Below are 17,800 nucleotides of genomic sequence, written 5' to 3'. Positions count from 1 at the left end.
GGCCTTTGCACAGGCTGTTTCACGTTACAGATTTGTTCCTTTTGCATCCAGTACCTGCCAGCATTGATCTGGGCAGGCGTGCCAAGCCTTATCCAAGACAAAGGCCGGACCAATTTCAAATACTTTTGGCAGACTACAACTTATGCATAAAATCCCACCTAAACTGAAGCCAGAGGTGCCAACTAGTCCAAGGGCTGGTGGCTCTGTGTTTCTTTGGTGGCTCCAGCAGTCCATTTGCACTGGGAGTAGGACAGCAGCAGAGGTTGTGCTCCTGCCAGGATTGCCTGCATGGTCAGCGCTGGCTATCAGCAGCCAGACCCTGGATCCTGCTGTGGCTCCCTGCTGCTGCCTGCACAGCCAGCCAGGCTGCAACACGATTATTGACCACAGGGTTACAGGGCTTAGCTACAGCAGACTACATGGGGATTGTCACTGTTCCCTGCCCGGACATCTTCATGTCCCTCTGCTGACTTCCATCCAGAAAGGGGCACAACTCCCTGCTTAGCATTCAATCTCTCCCTGTCCCTGTGCTCCATCCATCCTACTGCTCTGAGCCACCACCCAGCCCAGCTCTGATAAGCCCTGTATGTGCTCCTGGAGTGCATTCAGTAACCCTGAAGTACCTGAGTGAAGTTCATGGAAGGGAGTACTACAGATACCATGATTTCAGCCAGAATAACAGGAACAGCCACTTTTCATGCTGATTTAGGCCAGTTTATTGAACTAGGCATTCACAGAGGGTTGCTGCCCTGAAAGGCAGAAGGCACAATCCAGAAGTCTGCCCACATGTTTGCCTGGCTCTTTGGCTCCCACTGACTCAGGACCTGGGCTGGAGACCTCAGGACTCAGGACTGGGCTCCAGCCCAGTGTTTAGTGTTCTGTGCTCTGAACACTAAATCCTGCCTTCATCACACTGACCAGCAAGAAACCTGCAGTTCCTGCTTGCTGTGAGCTCAGAGCAAGGTGAAAGAATGGGAAATGGAGCTGCAAATCAGTATATGGTAACTGCCATGCCACTGTTTGAAGAGAAGTTTTTACATACCTGGAGATAGCCCATGCATTCACCGTCACAGAGGCCTTGGGAGATCCTTAGTTGCTTTGTTGATTTATTGTGACTCTTAAATGATGCTTCAGCACAAGACAATCCTCAGGCGAGCTTGTGAGTTCCTATCCAGGAACTTACCCAGCCTCCTCCATAATCAATGCAGAAGCAAAGAAGTCATTTGGGTTTTCTGCTCCAGTACTGGCTTTTCTGCATATTCCTTTTACACCTTGATAGCAGACCAGTTCTAGAAGACGTCCTTCAGGCTTCCTGCTGACAAGACTGAAAAATGACTTCTTATGCTTTTAAACCTGTTTTCAAGTTGTGTGTTAAACTGTTTTTACACAAGTAGCTTTACATTTCGCTTATGATCTTCCTGCTTTCCTCATCAGAACCCAAGTCCAACTTTTTGCAGAATGCCATCTTGCTTCTGACAGCCTGCCTTGTCCTGTCTTTTAGCCCTGTTTGATTTTTTTAGCTTCTTTTTTTTTTTTTTTAGCCACCCTTGATCTTTGACCTAGGATATGCATTTGGTCAGAGCTTGCAATGTAATGTCTTTCAGTTGGCTCCATACTGCATAAACCCGTTTCACCCTTCTAGCTACCCCTTTCAGCTTTTTTCAAGAGGCCTTCTCACTGTTACAGAGTTCCCCTTTCCAAAATTGAGAACAGGAGATTTCTTTAGCTTTTGTTGCTCTGATCAGCGTGCTGACTCTTAAGTATGTAACGGTCACTGATTCAGTGACTGAGTAGTCAGGTCCTGTTCTCTGCCTTCAATCAAGAATTGCTTCTCCTTTCATGGCTTCCCTGACCAGCTGCTCCATAAAACATTGCTAACAATGTCTGACCCTTCAGCCTCAGACATTACAGCTCTGTGGTCTACATGGAGACACTGGGCATTTACCACTGTAGTTGTGGTTTCTGCCACTGAGCCTCCCTTGTCTCCATCTCTCTTCAGTTAGAGCTGATGGAGTGAAACCTGTTATAAGACAGTAGACTTCCCATTATTTCTGTGTTGAGAAGTTACCAAACCTGTTAGTCTCCCTTGTGATAGGTGAAGAAATGTATTTTCTGGTTTATAATGCCAGATTGAACATCTGACCTAGAATGGAGTGCACCAGACCCCAAAGGTGCCTGCTTTTCTCTGTGGACAAGAGAGAGAGTCCAGACAACTTACTCAAATGTAAGCATCTGCTTTTGCATAGACAAATCCTGCCTGTAGCTCCCTGAAAGTTATTCTTCGTTTAAGCACTGTATTATTTACACATCCCAGTATGGCATGTGCAGGTTTTGTCACTGTGTGACCTTGCACTAAAGGCGCATCCCTCTGACCCTGCTGCTGGGCCCAGCTCTAGACAGTTTTGGGGACAGGACTCCATGCAGTGCTTCATGCAAGGCCAGGAACTAGCAACGCTTCACCCACACACGTGACTTCTGACACTCTTCTGACTTGCCTTTCTCTTCTCTTCTCACATCCTCTATTTTTGAAGAGAGAGAATTGTTACTGTACGGGCATCCATCACGCATTTGAGACCTGTACAGCAGCACGCACCATGCAAAAACTGTGGAGGAAAGGCAAATAAAAGACATCTTGGCAACTGAACAGCTGACGAAACTACTCATTTTTCTTTTGTGCTTTTCTGGCTTCATTTTAGTAGTAGTCTTAGCTTTGACTGCTTTTCTGAACTACAACTTCTTTTAAAGAACTAAAACTAGAAGAAAGAAGAAACTAAAAGAAAAACAAACTTGCTGCTGACAGTCAGTTTGTCTGACTGCAATGGATTGAAACTTCTAATGTGTATTTTATCTGTTTAATAAAAGTCTCCATTTACTTTGGTGCCTGCAGGCATCCCTTTACTGTCAGGGATCAGCTAGGCAGCTGTAGCTAAGCCAAAGATTTTATTGAAGTAAAGATGAACAGAGTCAATGAGAATCCTAAACCAGCCAACAGAGTTACACCCTCACGTTCCCAAATTAATAAGCACTAAATGTTTCATTGCAATCAGTACTGAATTTGAAACATAAATCAATTTTTACCCAGGACAAACTGTAAGATTAACCAAGCACAAACATCTTCCACAGATCAATAATCCACTCATCCCAAAAGTTATATAAAATAAGGCCAAAGGACACTTCAAATGCATAACAAGAAAATGCGTTTTGTGATATTTTGCCACAAAACAATGATGTATTAATATTACTTGTATGTGCCATGACTATGAGCACACACAGAATCCCAGTTCCCTTGCCTATGAATTCATGATTGTGGGGCTGCTGCACAGCCAGATGAACCAGGCTGAGGGTTTGTCGTGTCCAAAGCCCGCATCCTGCCTGCTTCTGGTTTAACAAGAGGCGTCACAGCAGATTTCACATGGCAGCGAGGGAAGCCTCACTGTGCCATCACCATGCTGCCACCCTGCTGATTCCAGAGACAGCAGTGTTGAAGAGCAGCACAATCACTGCCTCTTCAGTAAGACCAAGTTTTCATCCATTAGAGATGAATGAATCAGGGAGTAAAATGCCTTGGGCCTGAAGAGCATGACTGTGAGATCTGTGAGAGCACTGAGATCCTGTGGTGGAATCTCCTAATGCTCAAAACTTTAGTGAATTTTAGACAAAGGAATAAGAAAGCAATATATCTAACCGCCTATTTGGGGAAGGCTAGAAGTCAGTCACCTAAGAGTGATTTTGGTGTATTTTGCCTTTATTAAGGAATACCTTGATCTGCTTCAGGCCAGGCAGGTGATCAAGGAAAACATCGTCAAGTACTACAGATCTCCTCCAACATCAGGAACAGGCTTTCCACCTCTGCAGGACATTCCTGCAAATAAAATGCAAATATTAGTACTGAATTTTAAATCTGTGCTTCATCTGCAGTGTGCATTTTGATCCAACCACCTGTCAAGCAAGTTGTTCAGAAGATCTTCATGGACTCTTCAACAAATTCCTGTTCCTTTTCCACCAAAGTTCCACAAAGACTTAGCAGACTATATAGAAAGAATGAAACAGTAACTGCAGGGAGAGGGGCGAAACCTCTCAAGGTCACTGACAAAAGCAAGAGCAACACAACCCCTGTTGGTAACGAAGAACCTCTGCTATTGAAAGTACTGCTATTGAACTTCTTGCTCTTGAAAGAAGACAAAGAGCTCTTGAAATGTGTTTCAGACAATTTTTGGTTCAGAAGATGGAGAAAACTATTGAAAACGCTATTTAAAATCTTGATTAGTACAGGAGAACTTGAAGGGGACATTATTAACAGGTAACAATACAGGAACATGCTCTATTTATACATACTGGAAGGAAAAACAAAACAAAAGAAAATCTTATTACTGACAGAAAAGAGGAACAAATAAAGGAAGACACACACAGAGAAAAGCTGTACCTTTCACTTCAGCCTTCAAATAAGGTGAATTGCCACACAGCTTTTTTAGGAAGATGATAGCAACAGGTAGCAGCAGGAAAGAACAGACTAGGTTGTATCTGGTTATGCGGTTACACTGAGATGCCTGGACAATGCACTTCCCAGTGTTTACGCCAGTCAAAAATCATGGCATTTGATGGTTCTACATTGACTAAAGGAAAAGTGGACCTGTGCATGGAAAACTGCTCAGCCCAACTCCGAAGTCCAGGAAGGTAATGAACTATTGGCATATAAACCCTTTGAGAATGAGGTAATGTAAAAAGTGACAAACCAGAAAGTCACCATGAATTTGTCCAGAATAGGGGGAACAGATGTTCAGAAGCAGCACTGGAAGGGATCTGGGGATTACAGGGAATCAGGAAGAGTCTGAACCAACACGGTGAGGCTATTGCAAAGTTGTCAAATGCTGCGCTGAGGCAGGTTGCCTGATTAACCTGCTTATGGGATAGAGGTGTAAGGAAGAATGCAAAGTTGAATAGTCCAGAGCAGGCAGAGAATGAGAAAAGGTTAAGGAATTACAGCCTATGAGGTCATGACACCAAAGAGAATTTGTTCAGCCAGAAAAATGAAGTTTAACAGGGGATATGGAAATATTATGCACAATGGATAATACCATGTGCAATGACACAGGATCTAAACAGGTAAGTGTAAATTGATGTTTATTAATTGTTCTTTGGATCTGCTGGACACTGGATGAAGAAACATAAATTCACAATCAAGGTACAGTTTCAACGCTGTGGAAAACCTTGTGGTTTAAGGAGAGCTGAGTGCTGCAACATGCCACCTCGGAAGACTGCAGAATGTCCTTTATTGTAGGTTTTAGAAAGGGATTAGACTGGTTTTTGGGAGGAATAGTCAAAATTTCAGAGCAGCAGCTCCTGCTGTCTTAGTTACCAGGTGTTTTGCTCCTAAAGGTGGTATTAATACACTTCTTTTGCTCTCCTTACACAAGATACGGTGGAAACCCTGACAGAAATCACCGTTAGCTACAATGGAAATAAGAGCAAACGTTCCTTAAACCCTGCACAAGTCGGAGGCTTCACTTTATGGCCTACCTCAGAGTCTAGGCCCAGCTCCAGGGACGATCTCACTCGCCTCAGCTCTGGTCTCACAGACCAAAGGGCACCTCAAAGCCCAGCCTGGTCCCACAACTCCCCGCTCAGCCGCTGCTCGGCCCCGGAGGCTGCTGCACTCCGCGGACACCCCGCTTCTAGCCGGCAGGGCCGGGGCGGACAAAGGCCGCGGCCCCTTGGCGGGCTGAGGCACACGGGGGGGGAGCAGCGGCCCCTTCCAACAGGTACCGCACAGGCGGGCAGCCCTGGCCGCCGCGGGCCGGCCAGCTCCTCCCGCCGCCCGCTCTCTGCGGCGAGGCCGAGCGCCCCGCGGCATGGCGGCCCCCCGGCGCGGCGGGAGGGCCAGGGCCGCCGCCACGGCGGCCATGTTGTCGTCCTGCGGCCTGTGGTAACTTTCGGGGAAGTTTCTTTCCCGGCCTCTGGGGGGAACGCGGAGAAGGAGGCGGGGGCGAGCGGGGGGAGTGAAACCCCGCGGGCCGCGGCGGGGCCGCCCGCAGAGGCGGCGGGCAGGGAATGCAATGGGGTGCCCGGCCCCGCTGCCCCCCCCCACCCCGCTCCGCGCTCCGGCCGCGGGCCGCGCTGGGTCCGCCGGCGGCGGCGCCGTATTCACCGCGCGCTTTAGGCCGCGGCGCTGCGCAGACAGCGTACCGCCGCCGTCCCTCCGCCCGCCAGCGTCGCTCGCGCCGCGGCCGCCGCCCCGCCCCTCCTCGCCTTCGCCCCGCCTCCCCGGGCCGCTGCTCGGCCGCCCATTGGGCGGCGCGGCCGTCAGTCGGCGGCTGGGCCCATCTCGCGCTCCCCATTCATGCAGTTTGGTTGCGTGTTGGTGTATTTTACTGTTTGCAATAAAGAGGGGGGGATTTTTTTTTGTTCAGTTTCTGCTGCAATTAACTCTTGGTCCCTTTTATACATCTTTTTTTTTTTCCCCCTTTTTTTTTTTTCTTCAATTTTGCAGAACGGTTGAAACAGTTTGTTGGTTTTTTTTTTTTTTTTCCTCCCCGGTGGTTACATTTATTTTTTTTTTTTTTTTTTTTTTACATCTTATCTAGATCTATATATTTTGCAATCAACTATTAAGGTGCAACTATGCCCAAAAGAAAGGTAAGTCCGGAAATCAGGACAAAAATAGGGGGAGAGAGAAGGGGAGCGATTAAAGCGGCGTTCGCAGAATTATCCGCGGGGTTTTGCGCGCGCGCGTGTGCGTGGATTTTGGAGTTTTTTCCCTTTTTTTTTTTTTTTTTTTTTTTGCATTTTTAATTTCCCGTGCATGTCCTAAAGCGGAGCCGGGGACGGGAAGGAGAAGGTCTGCGGCGGGTGTGGGGCTACCCAGGGCGGGCAAAGGGAGGCCGCGAGTTCACTTCGGGCCGTTTTCGCTGGCGAGGAGGAGGCTGAGCAGTGTCTCCATGCTGGATTACAAACAGCCATGGTGCTGCCGCTGCCCCTGTGGAGAGAGCACAGCCCGGCGCGGCAGGCTCCGCCGCTCACCCACCGCCCAAACCATGGTCCTAACCCTCCCGGCCACCTCCGGGGGTATTTTAGGGCAGATCGGGTCCTTCCCCGGGAGGATTTGGGTTTAAACGGTGCTTCTTTCTCCTGCGTTTGCCTTTGTTCTCCTTTTTTTTTTTTTTTTTTTTTCCTCCCACTTCTTGTCATACCAGATGGTTGTGCAATGGTAATTTGGAGCCATTAGGCGGCGCAGAATTTGAAACTGTCCTTGAAGGAAAGCGGGGAAGGGATTCACCACCATAATTAGGAACTTTGGCTTCAAGGCCAACACCGACCGACTATTCCCTTTCCTTTCCCCCCCACCTCGCCCCATCTCAGACCCTCCTCATTCCTCCCCTCAACCAAGGGCACCGAGGCCGCCAGCCGCCACTACCGGGGCCGGGCGCTCCCCGCCGCCTCACTCGGCCCTTAGGGCTCGCTCCCGACGCCCCGCGGCTGAGGGAGGAGGAGGAGGAGGCGGTGGTGCGGCCATCATGCCCCCCCCCCCCCCCCCCGACTCGCCTGGCTCCTCGGCCGCCTGCGGGGCTTCGGTCCGGTCCGGCCGCCCCCGGCCCATTGGGCCGGGGGCGGCCGGACCGGACCGAAGCCCCGTGAGCGGCCTCGACCGCATCGGTGCCGAGCGTCCGGCATTGTCCTTGTGAGGGGCCGGCGACGACCTTGTTGTGGCAGGTAATTTGGCGGGAACTTTTTAAATGCGGCGACGCCTCGGCGCGGTGACGTGAGCTCGGCGGCCCCGGGGAATTGTGGGAGTTGTAGTCTGAGGAAGGGGGGGGGGGGAAGCCCGCCATCGTTTTACTTCGGTAGATACTGGTCTTCTCTGTTAGATACCGGTCTCCTCTGCTAGATACCGGTCTCCTCACCCCGTAGGAGCAGGGAAGAGGAGCCAGGCATGGCGTTCATGTCTGCAGGGTGGCACTGGGTGTCCCCTGCTTACCCCCGGGCTCCCTTCAGGGCTGTGAGGGAGCTGACCACAGGAGATGGCGACACCTTCTCACCTCAGTCTCTCGCTTTCCTTGCAGGCTCCAGCTGAAGGCGAGGCAAAGGAGGAGGTAGGAGCTGCTGCTTCTGTGCTAGTACCCATTCCTCCAAGGACTTGGGTAGTGCTCCACATAAATTATGAGGCCCCCATGCCTTGTGCATGGCCTGCAGCCCTCAGGGGTGGGTTTGGGGTGCCTGTGCCCTTCACTTCACCTGTCACCTCAGGTGGGTTCTAGGTGTCCCCGCTGCAGCCAGTGGCTCCACTGGGCTGAGGCCACTGGGTCCAGCAGGAACACAGAATCATAGAATAGTTAGGGTTGGAAAGGACCTCAAGATCACCCAGTTCCAACCCCCCTGCCATGGGCAGGGACACCTCACACTAAACCATCCCACACAAGGCTTCATCCAACCTGGCCTTGAACACTGCCAGGGATGGAGCACTCACAACCTCCCTGGGCAACCCATTCCAGTGCCTCACCGCCCTAACAGGAAAGAATTTCCTCCTTAGATCCAATCTAAACTTCCCCTGTTTAAGTTTTAACCCATTACCCCTTGTCCTGTCACTACAGTCCCTGACGAAGAGTCCCTCCCCAGCATCCCTATAGGCCCCCTTCAGATACTGAAAGGCTGCTATGAGGTCTCCACGCAGCCTTCTCTTTTAGTCAGTGGCTCAGTGACAGGAGTCTTCATGGCACCACTCCTGCAAGTAAAGAAACTTCATTCCTTACAGTGGGGTAAAAGGGAGGTAGCATGGAGTGAAAACTAGAGAACAAAGCTGCGCTTTGGGGAAGTCATCGCCAAAATGGCCGTAATTTAATAAGTTCTGGAGTTTGTATGGGGCTTCAAAGTGCCGTTTTATTCTGGGTTGTAGTTCTGAAAAAGCACTGCTGTATATGCTCCCTGAATTTTAGTGACACGTCTTTCTTTACACAGCCAAAGAGAAGGTCAGCTAGACTATCCGCTGTAAGTATCTTTATTTACACTTTTCATATTATACTCATGTAGGATGCTAAGTTTTAGGGGACAGTTATAGCGAAACTATTTCATCTTTTCCCCACCAATATTGTGAAAGGCATGGTTAAAGTATTGCAATATTTAAAAGTAAAAATTCCCATTCTCTGTGTCTAGTCCTTGAGTATCAGCACATTACAGGCCTACTTTAGACATGTGTTAGCTAACATTCAGTCTGGATGCATGAGTATCCAGAGTCAAGGGATACTGATTTAAGCATGCATTTGTTCTCTGTAGGTCTTCTCCATGCAAATACCTGCTCATAGTGCCATAAATTACCTGCTGTCTTCTTATACTTGTAGTCTGCCCAATGAATTTATGGGCCCAGCTGTTGGGGAAACTGAGACCTAGAGGGTGTAAATCTGTCACGTGGGTTCAGCCCAAAGTCACAGCCTTAAACAGGCTCTTGGCAGCCTTTTCTACAGACACTCAGTGCACCCAGCCCTTTTTTAAGCCATCTTGGAAATGCCAAGTTTGCTATTTAAGAGAGGAAGTACTTAATTTTAGTGAAAGCTAAGCTGTGTATTCATACATAGGGTTATGTGCAAATGTTAATACCTTTATTTTTGACACACACTTGCCTTCACAGCAGACAGTAACACCCAGGCACAGTAATGATCCACTTACTACTACTGTCAGCATCTGTACCATGAATACCATAAGATAGATGTGGAGACATGGGTTCGGATAACAAACCATGCTGATCTGTCTCTGATGTTTTCTCCTTTGTAATACAGAAGGAAGCAGTCAGCTCTAAACTACTTTTTGTTCTATAGAGTTCAGAAGTTACCAATACGTTACTAAAACATGTATAGCATTTGTCTGACTGCTTCTTGTGTATGTTTCGTGCAGAAACCTGCTCCACCTAAACCGGAGCCAAAGCCCAAAAAGGCAGCACCTAAGGTAAGTGTTCAAGATCTCTTGAACTGAAGTTGTGCTTCTCTTTCTCAAGGTGTATATAGAGGTAAAAAACCCATCCACAACTAGCCATTTTGTTTCTTCATCAGTTTCTTTAAAGGTTTAAGATTTAATTATGTGAGTTAAAAGAACGTGAAAGATGTAAGGATAATTTTATCCTGTTCCTAGTGAAGGAATGTGGTAAACTGAACAGGTTTTAAATCGGTTGTGATGAGGCTTTACTGCTTGTCTGGCAAGGCCATTCTGAAGTTTCATGTAATGTATTGCTGGGAAAACGGTGCTTTGAATAGAGATCAGAGAGTCAGTAAGAGAAAGCATTCAAAATCATGTTTTTAATTACAGTTTCTTACCATGTTTTCATTGAAAAGCACATTTTTCAGTTAGTTATCAGTTTATCGGATTTTAATCCGGAGATGAAGTTCTACGTGCCCGTTTTCTTAAGCTGGATATATTTGGAAATGTCAAAAATATTGGCATATCTGACAGTATAGTTAAAAAAGAAACTATTTAAAGCTCATTTTTGCTTTGGAAGAACAGTTTGGAATTTAAAAGGGGACAGCTGTGCAATCCATGAGGTGTTCCTTATACCCCTTTTCTGCCAAACTCCCCCAGCGGTCACAGCTTGGAGTGCTTTTTTTTAGGTCTGTCTGTCAATATGCAGATTGTATGAGGATTTTGCAGCTGGGAAAAAGCCAAACAAATAAAACCCAAACAACCCAACCCCCAAAAAATCCCCCACCCCCCACTTTGGTGTTCTTTTTAGCCTGTTCCCACCGTACATTTTCCATTGTGGTTTCAGCAGGTCATACGGGTGAGTCACAGGTGCAGGAGATGCTAAAGTTACAGAAGGGGTTGATGGGCTGTGGACCAGGAGCTGTGCTCTGTATGTTTAAAAGCCCTTGCAATAGCATATGGCGCATCAGGCTTCCAGGTGATGAAAACTGTTCCACTTCCAAGGCCTTCTGTACTGAGCAGCAGAGATGTCATGAGACACGGACAAGGCGGAGAACCCGGCTTGTAGTTTTGGGGACCCCACGTCTCAGTTCTGTAACCGCAGTGCTGTGTAAAGCAAGTTTTTCACATTGGCGTCTCTGTGGTGCAGCCGGATTCCTAGATGCCATTCCAGAGGGCAGGGGAATCCAGGAACCCTGCTGCCCTGCATTCCTGTGGCTATCAAGCTCTGCATTGCATCTCCCTCTAGTGGCTGCTCCCCCGGGAGGAAGAGAGCCAGCCATGGGTGGTTGCTCTTCCAGCCCAAGTGGCAGAGAGCTGGCTTGGGGATCTGCTGGTGAGCTGTGCAGAGGTCAGTGCAGTTGCACATAATGCACGTTGTTGGTATTTTCTATTTTACAGGTTTTTTACGTTCAGTTTTTATGGCAGCATCTCAGGGTTTATACAGAGAAGCTGCATTAATTGAAAGTTAAAAAGTTGTGAAAGTAAGCATTCAGAAATCATAAGAGGAAGTAGTGTTAAAACAAGGGTAAATGGCTTTAGACTGAAAGAGGGTAGGTTTAGATTAGATATTAGAAAGAAGTTCTTCCTTGTGAGGGTGGTGAGGCCCTGGCACAGCATGCCCACAGAGGCTGTGGCTGCCCCATCTGTGGCAGTGTTCAAGGCCAGGTTGAACACAGGGGCTTGGAGCAAGCTGCTCCAGTGGAAGGGGTCCCTGCCTGTGGCAGGGGCTTGGAACTGGATGAGCTTTAAGGTCCCTTCCAACCCAAACCGTTCTATGGTTCTATGAAGTTAGGGACTGTCAAAACTTAGTTTTGTCCCTTACTGCACAAGCGGTATGGTGCGGTTTCACTCTGCATTCGTAGACAGTCTAGTTTTGTTGGGAGTGCTGCCTCGGTCATTGCCCTGCACAGTGTACACCCATTGGACTTGGAAAGCATTGGCTCTGATGCTGGTTTGAGGTCAGGATAGTTGAGCTCTCTAGAGCTCCTAATACCAGATCAATATCTGTGTCAAAGGTTATGTAGTAAGAATTGAGCAGGCATCTTTAATTCTTGTTTCCCCCAAGTGCTTTACTTTGCAACTTCCAGGTTCTTTAAATGTTTTATATTTGTGTGTCAGAAAAGATTCTCCCTTTTAAACTCAGACATATTGAAAAACATAGAGCTGGGGAAAAAAAATTATCACTGTGTAAAACACAGGACCTTATTGCTGAGTTGATGTTGCCATCTGTATAGAAAAATTAATACAATAGCATTAGCTCAGAACTAGCTGTGAGGATGGAAGGAGCTCCGAAACTGAAAAATAACATTGTTTCCTTGCATATTTTTTTTCCTGGTCTCACCCAGTTGTGGAAGGGGACTTGATCCCTTACAGAATAACTGTTACCATGTCCCCAGGAATCTCAGATCTTGCAGAACAGAGCAGAGATCCTGGAATCCTCACTCACAGCTGTGTGCTGCCAGACACTTTCTGTGGGGTTAGTCCAGCTGTGGAAGCCAGTTTCTGTGTATTCTCCTCAAATGCTTTCTTAAAAGGGGCTTTACTGGCAAAGAGCAGGCTACAGAGAATTACAGTTTTAGCTCTGTTAATACTTTGTTGTCTTTTTTTGATGGGGTAAGGAAAAGACACCCTTCTTCAAATGCCCCCAAGCCTTTAAAAAACCCTTTATGGCTTACAGTGGAAGAGCAAGTAGCTAACACAGCTGTGCTCTTGAGTATGGAGCATACTACTGCTGCTGGAGGAACCCCTCACAGTGGACTCCTTACTTGTGCTTCAAAGGTCTGAGGAGATCTGTTCAAGTGACAGAGAGCAAACCAGCACCACAGTAGTATTGCAGTTCTAAATCTTACTGCCAAACAGTACCAGTACTTGGGGGCTGATACTACTGTGATAGTTCCCTTTTTTTCTGCCTCTCTTTAGTATTGGAGGACTGTTCAGCCAATGGAGGGGAAAAGGAGTGAGTGGAGGCATGGTTTTTTCTTTCCTCCTCTGGTGGCTCTTCCTTCTCTTGGAAAGATCCACTCCATATCGCTGATAAATCAGGCCCCAGGGATGAGGAGAGGCCTGTTGGGAGTGGGCACAGCCGGTGAGAAGGGGTCTCCTAACACTGTATTGCAGTAGAGTTTCCCAGATGGGCTGAAATCCCTCAGCAAGGTCAGACTGGGGAGCAGGAGGTTAGACTGGACCCTCACCCATTTGAGTGCTGCTAACCTCCCATCTTAAATTTTCTGCAGTTACTGTATGATGTGGTATTCATTTTGGTGAACTTTTAATCACCAGAATCATGGGAGAATTAGGTGACTGCCCCTTATTATATTCCATATCCAAGTTCAACCCTTAGCAAGCAGCTAATTTTTAATATGAATTGATTTTCTATATTAATGGGGTGTTAGAATAAGAAAGTATACTTTTTGTAACTTACAGTCACAGAGGCAACTCCCATCTTCTGAGTAGATCTATATATATTCAGTAATTTGTTATCTTCACTTCCCTGTGAGCAGTAATTTTGCAGATACTTATGGTTCCTTTGTTGGAACTAGGTTAATCAAGCGAGGAACTAAGCTGGTTTGCTTAGTGCAGTTACTTAGCGGCAGCAAGAGGCAGATCCTTGGAAGTGAAACTAATGAGAGTTGTGCTCATTAATGCACTGGGGTTGGGATCTGACCTTGACATATAGAAAACTGTTGCCACCAAAGTTGTAGCATCAAGTTTTGCTTTGATTTAGCCTGATCCACGTATGAGAATCTGCACTTAGATAATAAATGCAAAGTTCTTGTTATCGAAGTGATGCTGTTGAGCCCCCAGCTTGTCTATCACACAAGTGGCTTATTATAGTAAGGAATATTTCTGGCAGGGAAGGGGGAAAGTCCTTTGACTACAGCTTTGTTACAGTTTTCTAAATAGGCATTAATAGCACATCTGAAGTATTCTGGTATTTCCACTAGTTGTACATGTTCTTTTTGTTCTGTGGTATGTCTTTCAGCAGCACAGCAGAAATACAGGCCAGTTCAACATTTTTTAGCTAATTTAATTGAATTCCTATTTAAAATAGGAATTCTTTTAACCCCAGCCATGGCTGCTTTTATATTATGTACTTCCAAGTAGCACATTCAGGACAGAACAGAAGGAAAGCACTTCTCCTTAGGAACTTTGATCTCATCTTTGTCAATAGGAAGTTCAGTGAGTAGAAGGGGGTTGCGTAGACTGTTTTGGAGCTTCGAAGGTGCTCATGCGGATGTACACAGTGGAATGTAGCGTAACCGTATCATGGTCTGTTTTCTTAACAGAAAGAAAAGGCAGCAAATGATAAAAAGGAGGACAAAAAAGCAGCAACAAAAGGGAAAAAAGGAGCCAAAGGCAAAGATGAAACTAAACAAGAGGATGCGAAAGAAGAAAACCACTCTGAAAACGGAGATACCAAAACTAATGAGGTACTTTAGTTACAGTAAACACGGGACTAAACACAGATGTATTGGTAATAGAGCTGCAGGAGCTAATGGCTGGGCCTCCTTGTCAGAAGGAGGTGTGTTTCACTGCAGTCCTGTAGAGACAGACAAGCCGCAGTATCTGCACAGGGCAACTGCCAGGGAGAGCCTGAAAGAGTAGCATTCTCCTTCAAACTCAGTCCTGCTGTATGCTAGAGCCCTTCCACAGGTGGTCTGTGCTGTTGTAGTGCCCCTCTTGGGGTTGGCACAAGAGCAATGCAGAATATTTGGGGAACAATAGAGCTCAGTCAGATTGCTGTCTAACCCTGAGCTGACTATGCATAGCCTCTCTGGACTGCTGGATTGCCTCTTCTGCTCAGCACGGGTTGGTACTGTGCCAGAAATCTGGTTTTAAGTTTTACACAATTCTGTAAAACAATTCTTCGCCTCAGAACAATTCAACGAGAGATCTGCAAAACAAACTCGGTCTTGTCTCTTGATCTGCAAGCCTCTTTCCGACAGGTTCTTATTGTATCAGCTGCTTACCTAAGAGCTGCCGTTGGCTAGGACTGGCTACAAGCTTCAGTGAGCTCCTGGTGGCCTTTTCCTAGCAGATTTCTTGCTGATAGTAGGAGTGCAGCATTTGCTGCGGGCTCCCTTTGCCCCTGTAGGCACAGACCAGCCTCTTGTGTTCCGTGTTGCTTTTGACTGCCAGTTGTCTCTCTTTATGTGTCGAGTATCGTTACCCAGTCAGCAGCTTGTTTCTTCTTTCAGTTTTAAAACTAAACTTCTTTTAGCTTCTTTGCTACAAATTACTATGGGACTAATGTGTTACGTAGGATCTTTGCAGTTTGGATGTGTTGACTTAAAAGGTAACAGCTGTTTTTATAGAGAACAGATGAGAACCAGTTTCCCTGAAGTTTGGACAGTAGACAAGTATCATGGGTTTATGTGTAATTCTTATACTTCCCTGTGACTTACAGAGATGAGGACTTGAACTTGCCCTAGTGTATGACTGATCCTAAGCTAAAATACGTTCTAAACGTCTGCCTCTTTGGAGGCACTTAACATTCCCAAATTAACTCAGATATTAATGAATACTCATCTGTGTGTTAAGTTTTAGATTTCTCAGCTGACATGGTGTTGTGTTGATGTTTTCTGTAGTGGCTGTGTGTTCTTGCCTGTCTACACAAGAAGTTGTCCATGTCTGTGCTAACAAACTAGTCTCTTTGATGCTTGTTAGAATGGAATCCTATTAGCATTACCAATAATATTTCTGTTCTTCCCAAACACTTTCATAGGCACCAGCTGCTGAAGCATCTGATGATAAGGAAGCCAAGTCCGAGTAATGTTAACCCTGCCCTATATCTCCATCATTTGGTATCCGTACCTCCATGCTGTATTGTTAACAGAGAGGAATATTTTTATCAACTATTTTATAAATGCAGGTTTTTTTAGCATGAATTTAATTATGGAACATCTTCATCTCGGTTACTTGGGAATTAAATCCCTAACAAAGAAAACAAGACAAAAAAAATCATTGTTTTTAAATTTTGTGATTGTAATAGTTTGTATGGTACATGGAAAGAATAAGTGGTGGTAGCTTTTGACTTCTGTCAGTGTGTCCCTTTTTGTGTAAGTCATGCTTACAGACTCCAGGTTTTAATTTTCCCCTTGTATGTGTTGTATGGTTTCTTAAAGTGGGGAGGTCTCAAAACAAATAACCGTGTTAAACATTCCAGTGGTTCTGTGGGTTGCTTTTATAAAGAAGGTGAGCTATTTTCATGAAAAAAAAAAAAAAACCTAAGAGCTGGAAATCTGTTGTTTCCCAAATGTAATTTTATTTTGTCAGTTTTGAAAAAAAAAAAAAAAAAGAAAATAAAATAAAGTGTAATCATGTTTTTAAACGAAATACAAACATTTCTTTTAAAAGGGCAGGTTGGTTGTATGTACCCACTGTTAGGAATTTTGCTGGATTTATCTTAATAAAAAAGACTCCTCAAAAGCTGATTGTGGTTTGTTGCTTGTGCTGCAAACGTACTGCTGGAATGCTATGGAATTCCTGCAGTAGTACAGGGCTTGGGGCCGAGGGGACCTGTGCAGCCAGAATGCTTTGGGCCATAGCACGACTGGGGCTGGAGCCCCTCTCCTCCTCAGGTGTGCAAGTGGCTCTGCGAGCCAGCCTCCCGGGAGCTGGCGTAGGAACAGGCAATGGCAGAGGAACCGCAGAGCTGGGAACAGCTTCCAGGTGGAGGCTGAGCTGGTAAACTTCAGTACTTGCTCAGGCCAAGGTGGGATGCTTGGTGTGGTCCAGCACGCCTTGAGCTGTACAGATGTTACTGTAAACTCTGAAGGGTACCATCTGCTTTGCTTTTATGTGTCTGTTAACTGGTGTGATTTGAGGGGGCTTCTTTCCTTAGAAACATTGCAGAAGCTTAGAGACTACCACGTTTACATCAAACCCTTATTGGTACAGAATAGTTTTCTGTTGGTGTAGGAACGTTCGTAGTCCTGGTAAACATCCATGCTTTCACAACTGCTATTTGTAGTTTTCTTTAACTGTGTATTACTCCCAGAATGCTTTCTTAGACTCATGTAGCTTCTCCTAGCATGATAATGTGTGTGTACAGAAGTGCTTTCCACCAGTGCAAGCTTTATTATTGTGGGAAATGACAGCTAGGCTGGCAGGTAGTTAAGTGGGGCTTTAGTATTGGTTTTTCCTTGCCTCATTTTTGTTGCTACGGCTATTCTATGCGCCTTTATTTAAAGACGCTTCAAGTTTTCCTCTTAAAGCCTCATTTTATATAAAGTCTCTTCACACTGATGACCAAATACATTATATATTTCATAAGAAGAAAAATGTCTGCAATGCAGAAACCTTATCTTTCGCATTAAATTGTTTCACAGCCCAGAAATAGGAAATTCCAGGAGCTTGCGTATTTTTATCTGATATCCAAAACCGAGGCATTTCAACACATAGCATCCTGTATTAAATGTGTGTTTCAGGATCAGTACCCCAGGGCATCAGCTGCTGGATGATCTTTAATGTGGATTTAATTTTCAAGGCCTAAAGCACCAGGGATTTTTATTCCTGCTGCAGCACCTTCATTTGGCAGAACTGCTCTAAACGCATCAGGGTTAACTGGGCCAGAGCTCCCTCAGCAGCAAAGGTGAGAGTACTTAGGGGCATTTTCCTTTGCAGGATATTCCCTGTCTGCAGTGACTTTCAGGCATACTCTGGTCTCTGCTGCAGTGAAAGCTGATGGAGAGAAGTAGCTGGAATCCCTTCCCTGGTGGAAGCGTGGTGAGATGTGTGGATAAAACTGGGGAGATTCGGAATGTCCCCATTAGAAGATGAGCCAACAATAGTTCAGGTGTCATCCTGACACTTTCACATCTAAAAATGATTGACTGGATTTAGCCCGCTTTTGAGTAGTGAACAATCACAAGCACAGCAGCATGCTCTGCATATGTGG

General features: G+C 46.2%; 1 protein-coding gene and 1 long non-coding RNA gene across 4 annotated transcripts; one reads left to right on the top strand and one right to left on the bottom strand.

The window, feature by feature from the left end:
- Positions 1-692: 692 nt before the first annotated feature.
- LOC136019274 (uncharacterized) lies at positions 693-6,169 on the bottom strand. Its single transcript, XR_010614795.1, has 3 exons — positions 5,518-6,169; positions 3,760-3,862; positions 693-2,603 (listed from the first exon to the last, which is right to left on the bottom strand). It is a non-coding gene; the product is annotated as an uncharacterized LOC136019274 (long non-coding RNA).
- HMGN5 (high mobility group nucleosome binding domain 5) lies at positions 5,618-16,334 on the top strand. Of its 3 annotated transcripts, XM_065689289.1 has the most exons (7): positions 5,618-5,759; positions 6,582-6,633; positions 8,058-8,087; positions 8,950-8,979; positions 9,880-9,930; positions 14,187-14,330; positions 15,626-16,334. In XM_065689289.1, the coding sequence occupies exons 2-7, from the start codon at positions 6,619-6,621 to the stop codon at positions 15,671-15,673; spliced, it is 318 nt and encodes a 105-aa protein (XP_065545361.1). In that variant the 5' UTR covers positions 5,618-5,759; positions 6,582-6,618; the 3' UTR covers positions 15,674-16,334. The 3 variants fall into 3 exon arrangements, with proteins under 3 accessions (XP_065545361.1, XP_065545360.1, XP_065545359.1); XM_065689288.1 differs by lacking the exon at positions 5,618-5,759 and having other exon boundaries at positions 6,363-6,633; XM_065689287.1 differs by lacking the exons at positions 5,618-5,759; positions 6,582-6,633 and having other exon boundaries at positions 8,001-8,087.
- The last annotated feature ends 1,466 nt before the right edge of the window (positions 16,335-17,800 follow it).

Source organism: Lathamus discolor, chromosome 9 (genome assembly GCF_037157495.1).
Source record: "Lathamus discolor isolate bLatDis1 chromosome 9, bLatDis1.hap1, whole genome shotgun sequence".
Taxonomy (NCBI): Eukaryota; Metazoa; Chordata; class Aves; order Psittaciformes; family Psittacidae; genus Lathamus; species Lathamus discolor.
The sequence above is the reverse complement of the archived record's forward strand: the minus strand, read 5'-3'. Positions and strand labels throughout refer to the sequence as shown.

What these genes read in the sequence shown, in the direction of transcription:
- HMGN5 (XM_065689287.1), top strand. Translation starts at nt 8,016, where the DNA reads ATGGCGACACCTTCTCACCTCAGTCTCTCGCTTTCCTTGCAGGCTCCA. An exon ending in GGTCAGCTAGACTATCCGCT is followed by an intron (nt 8,980 to 9,879) that starts GTAAGTATCTTT and finishes TGTTTCGTGCAG; the next exon opens with AAACCTGCTCCACCTAAACC. An exon ending in GAGATACCAAAACTAATGAG is followed by an intron (nt 14,331 to 15,625) that starts GTACTTTAGTTA and finishes ACACTTTCATAG; the next exon opens with GCACCAGCTGCTGAAGCATC.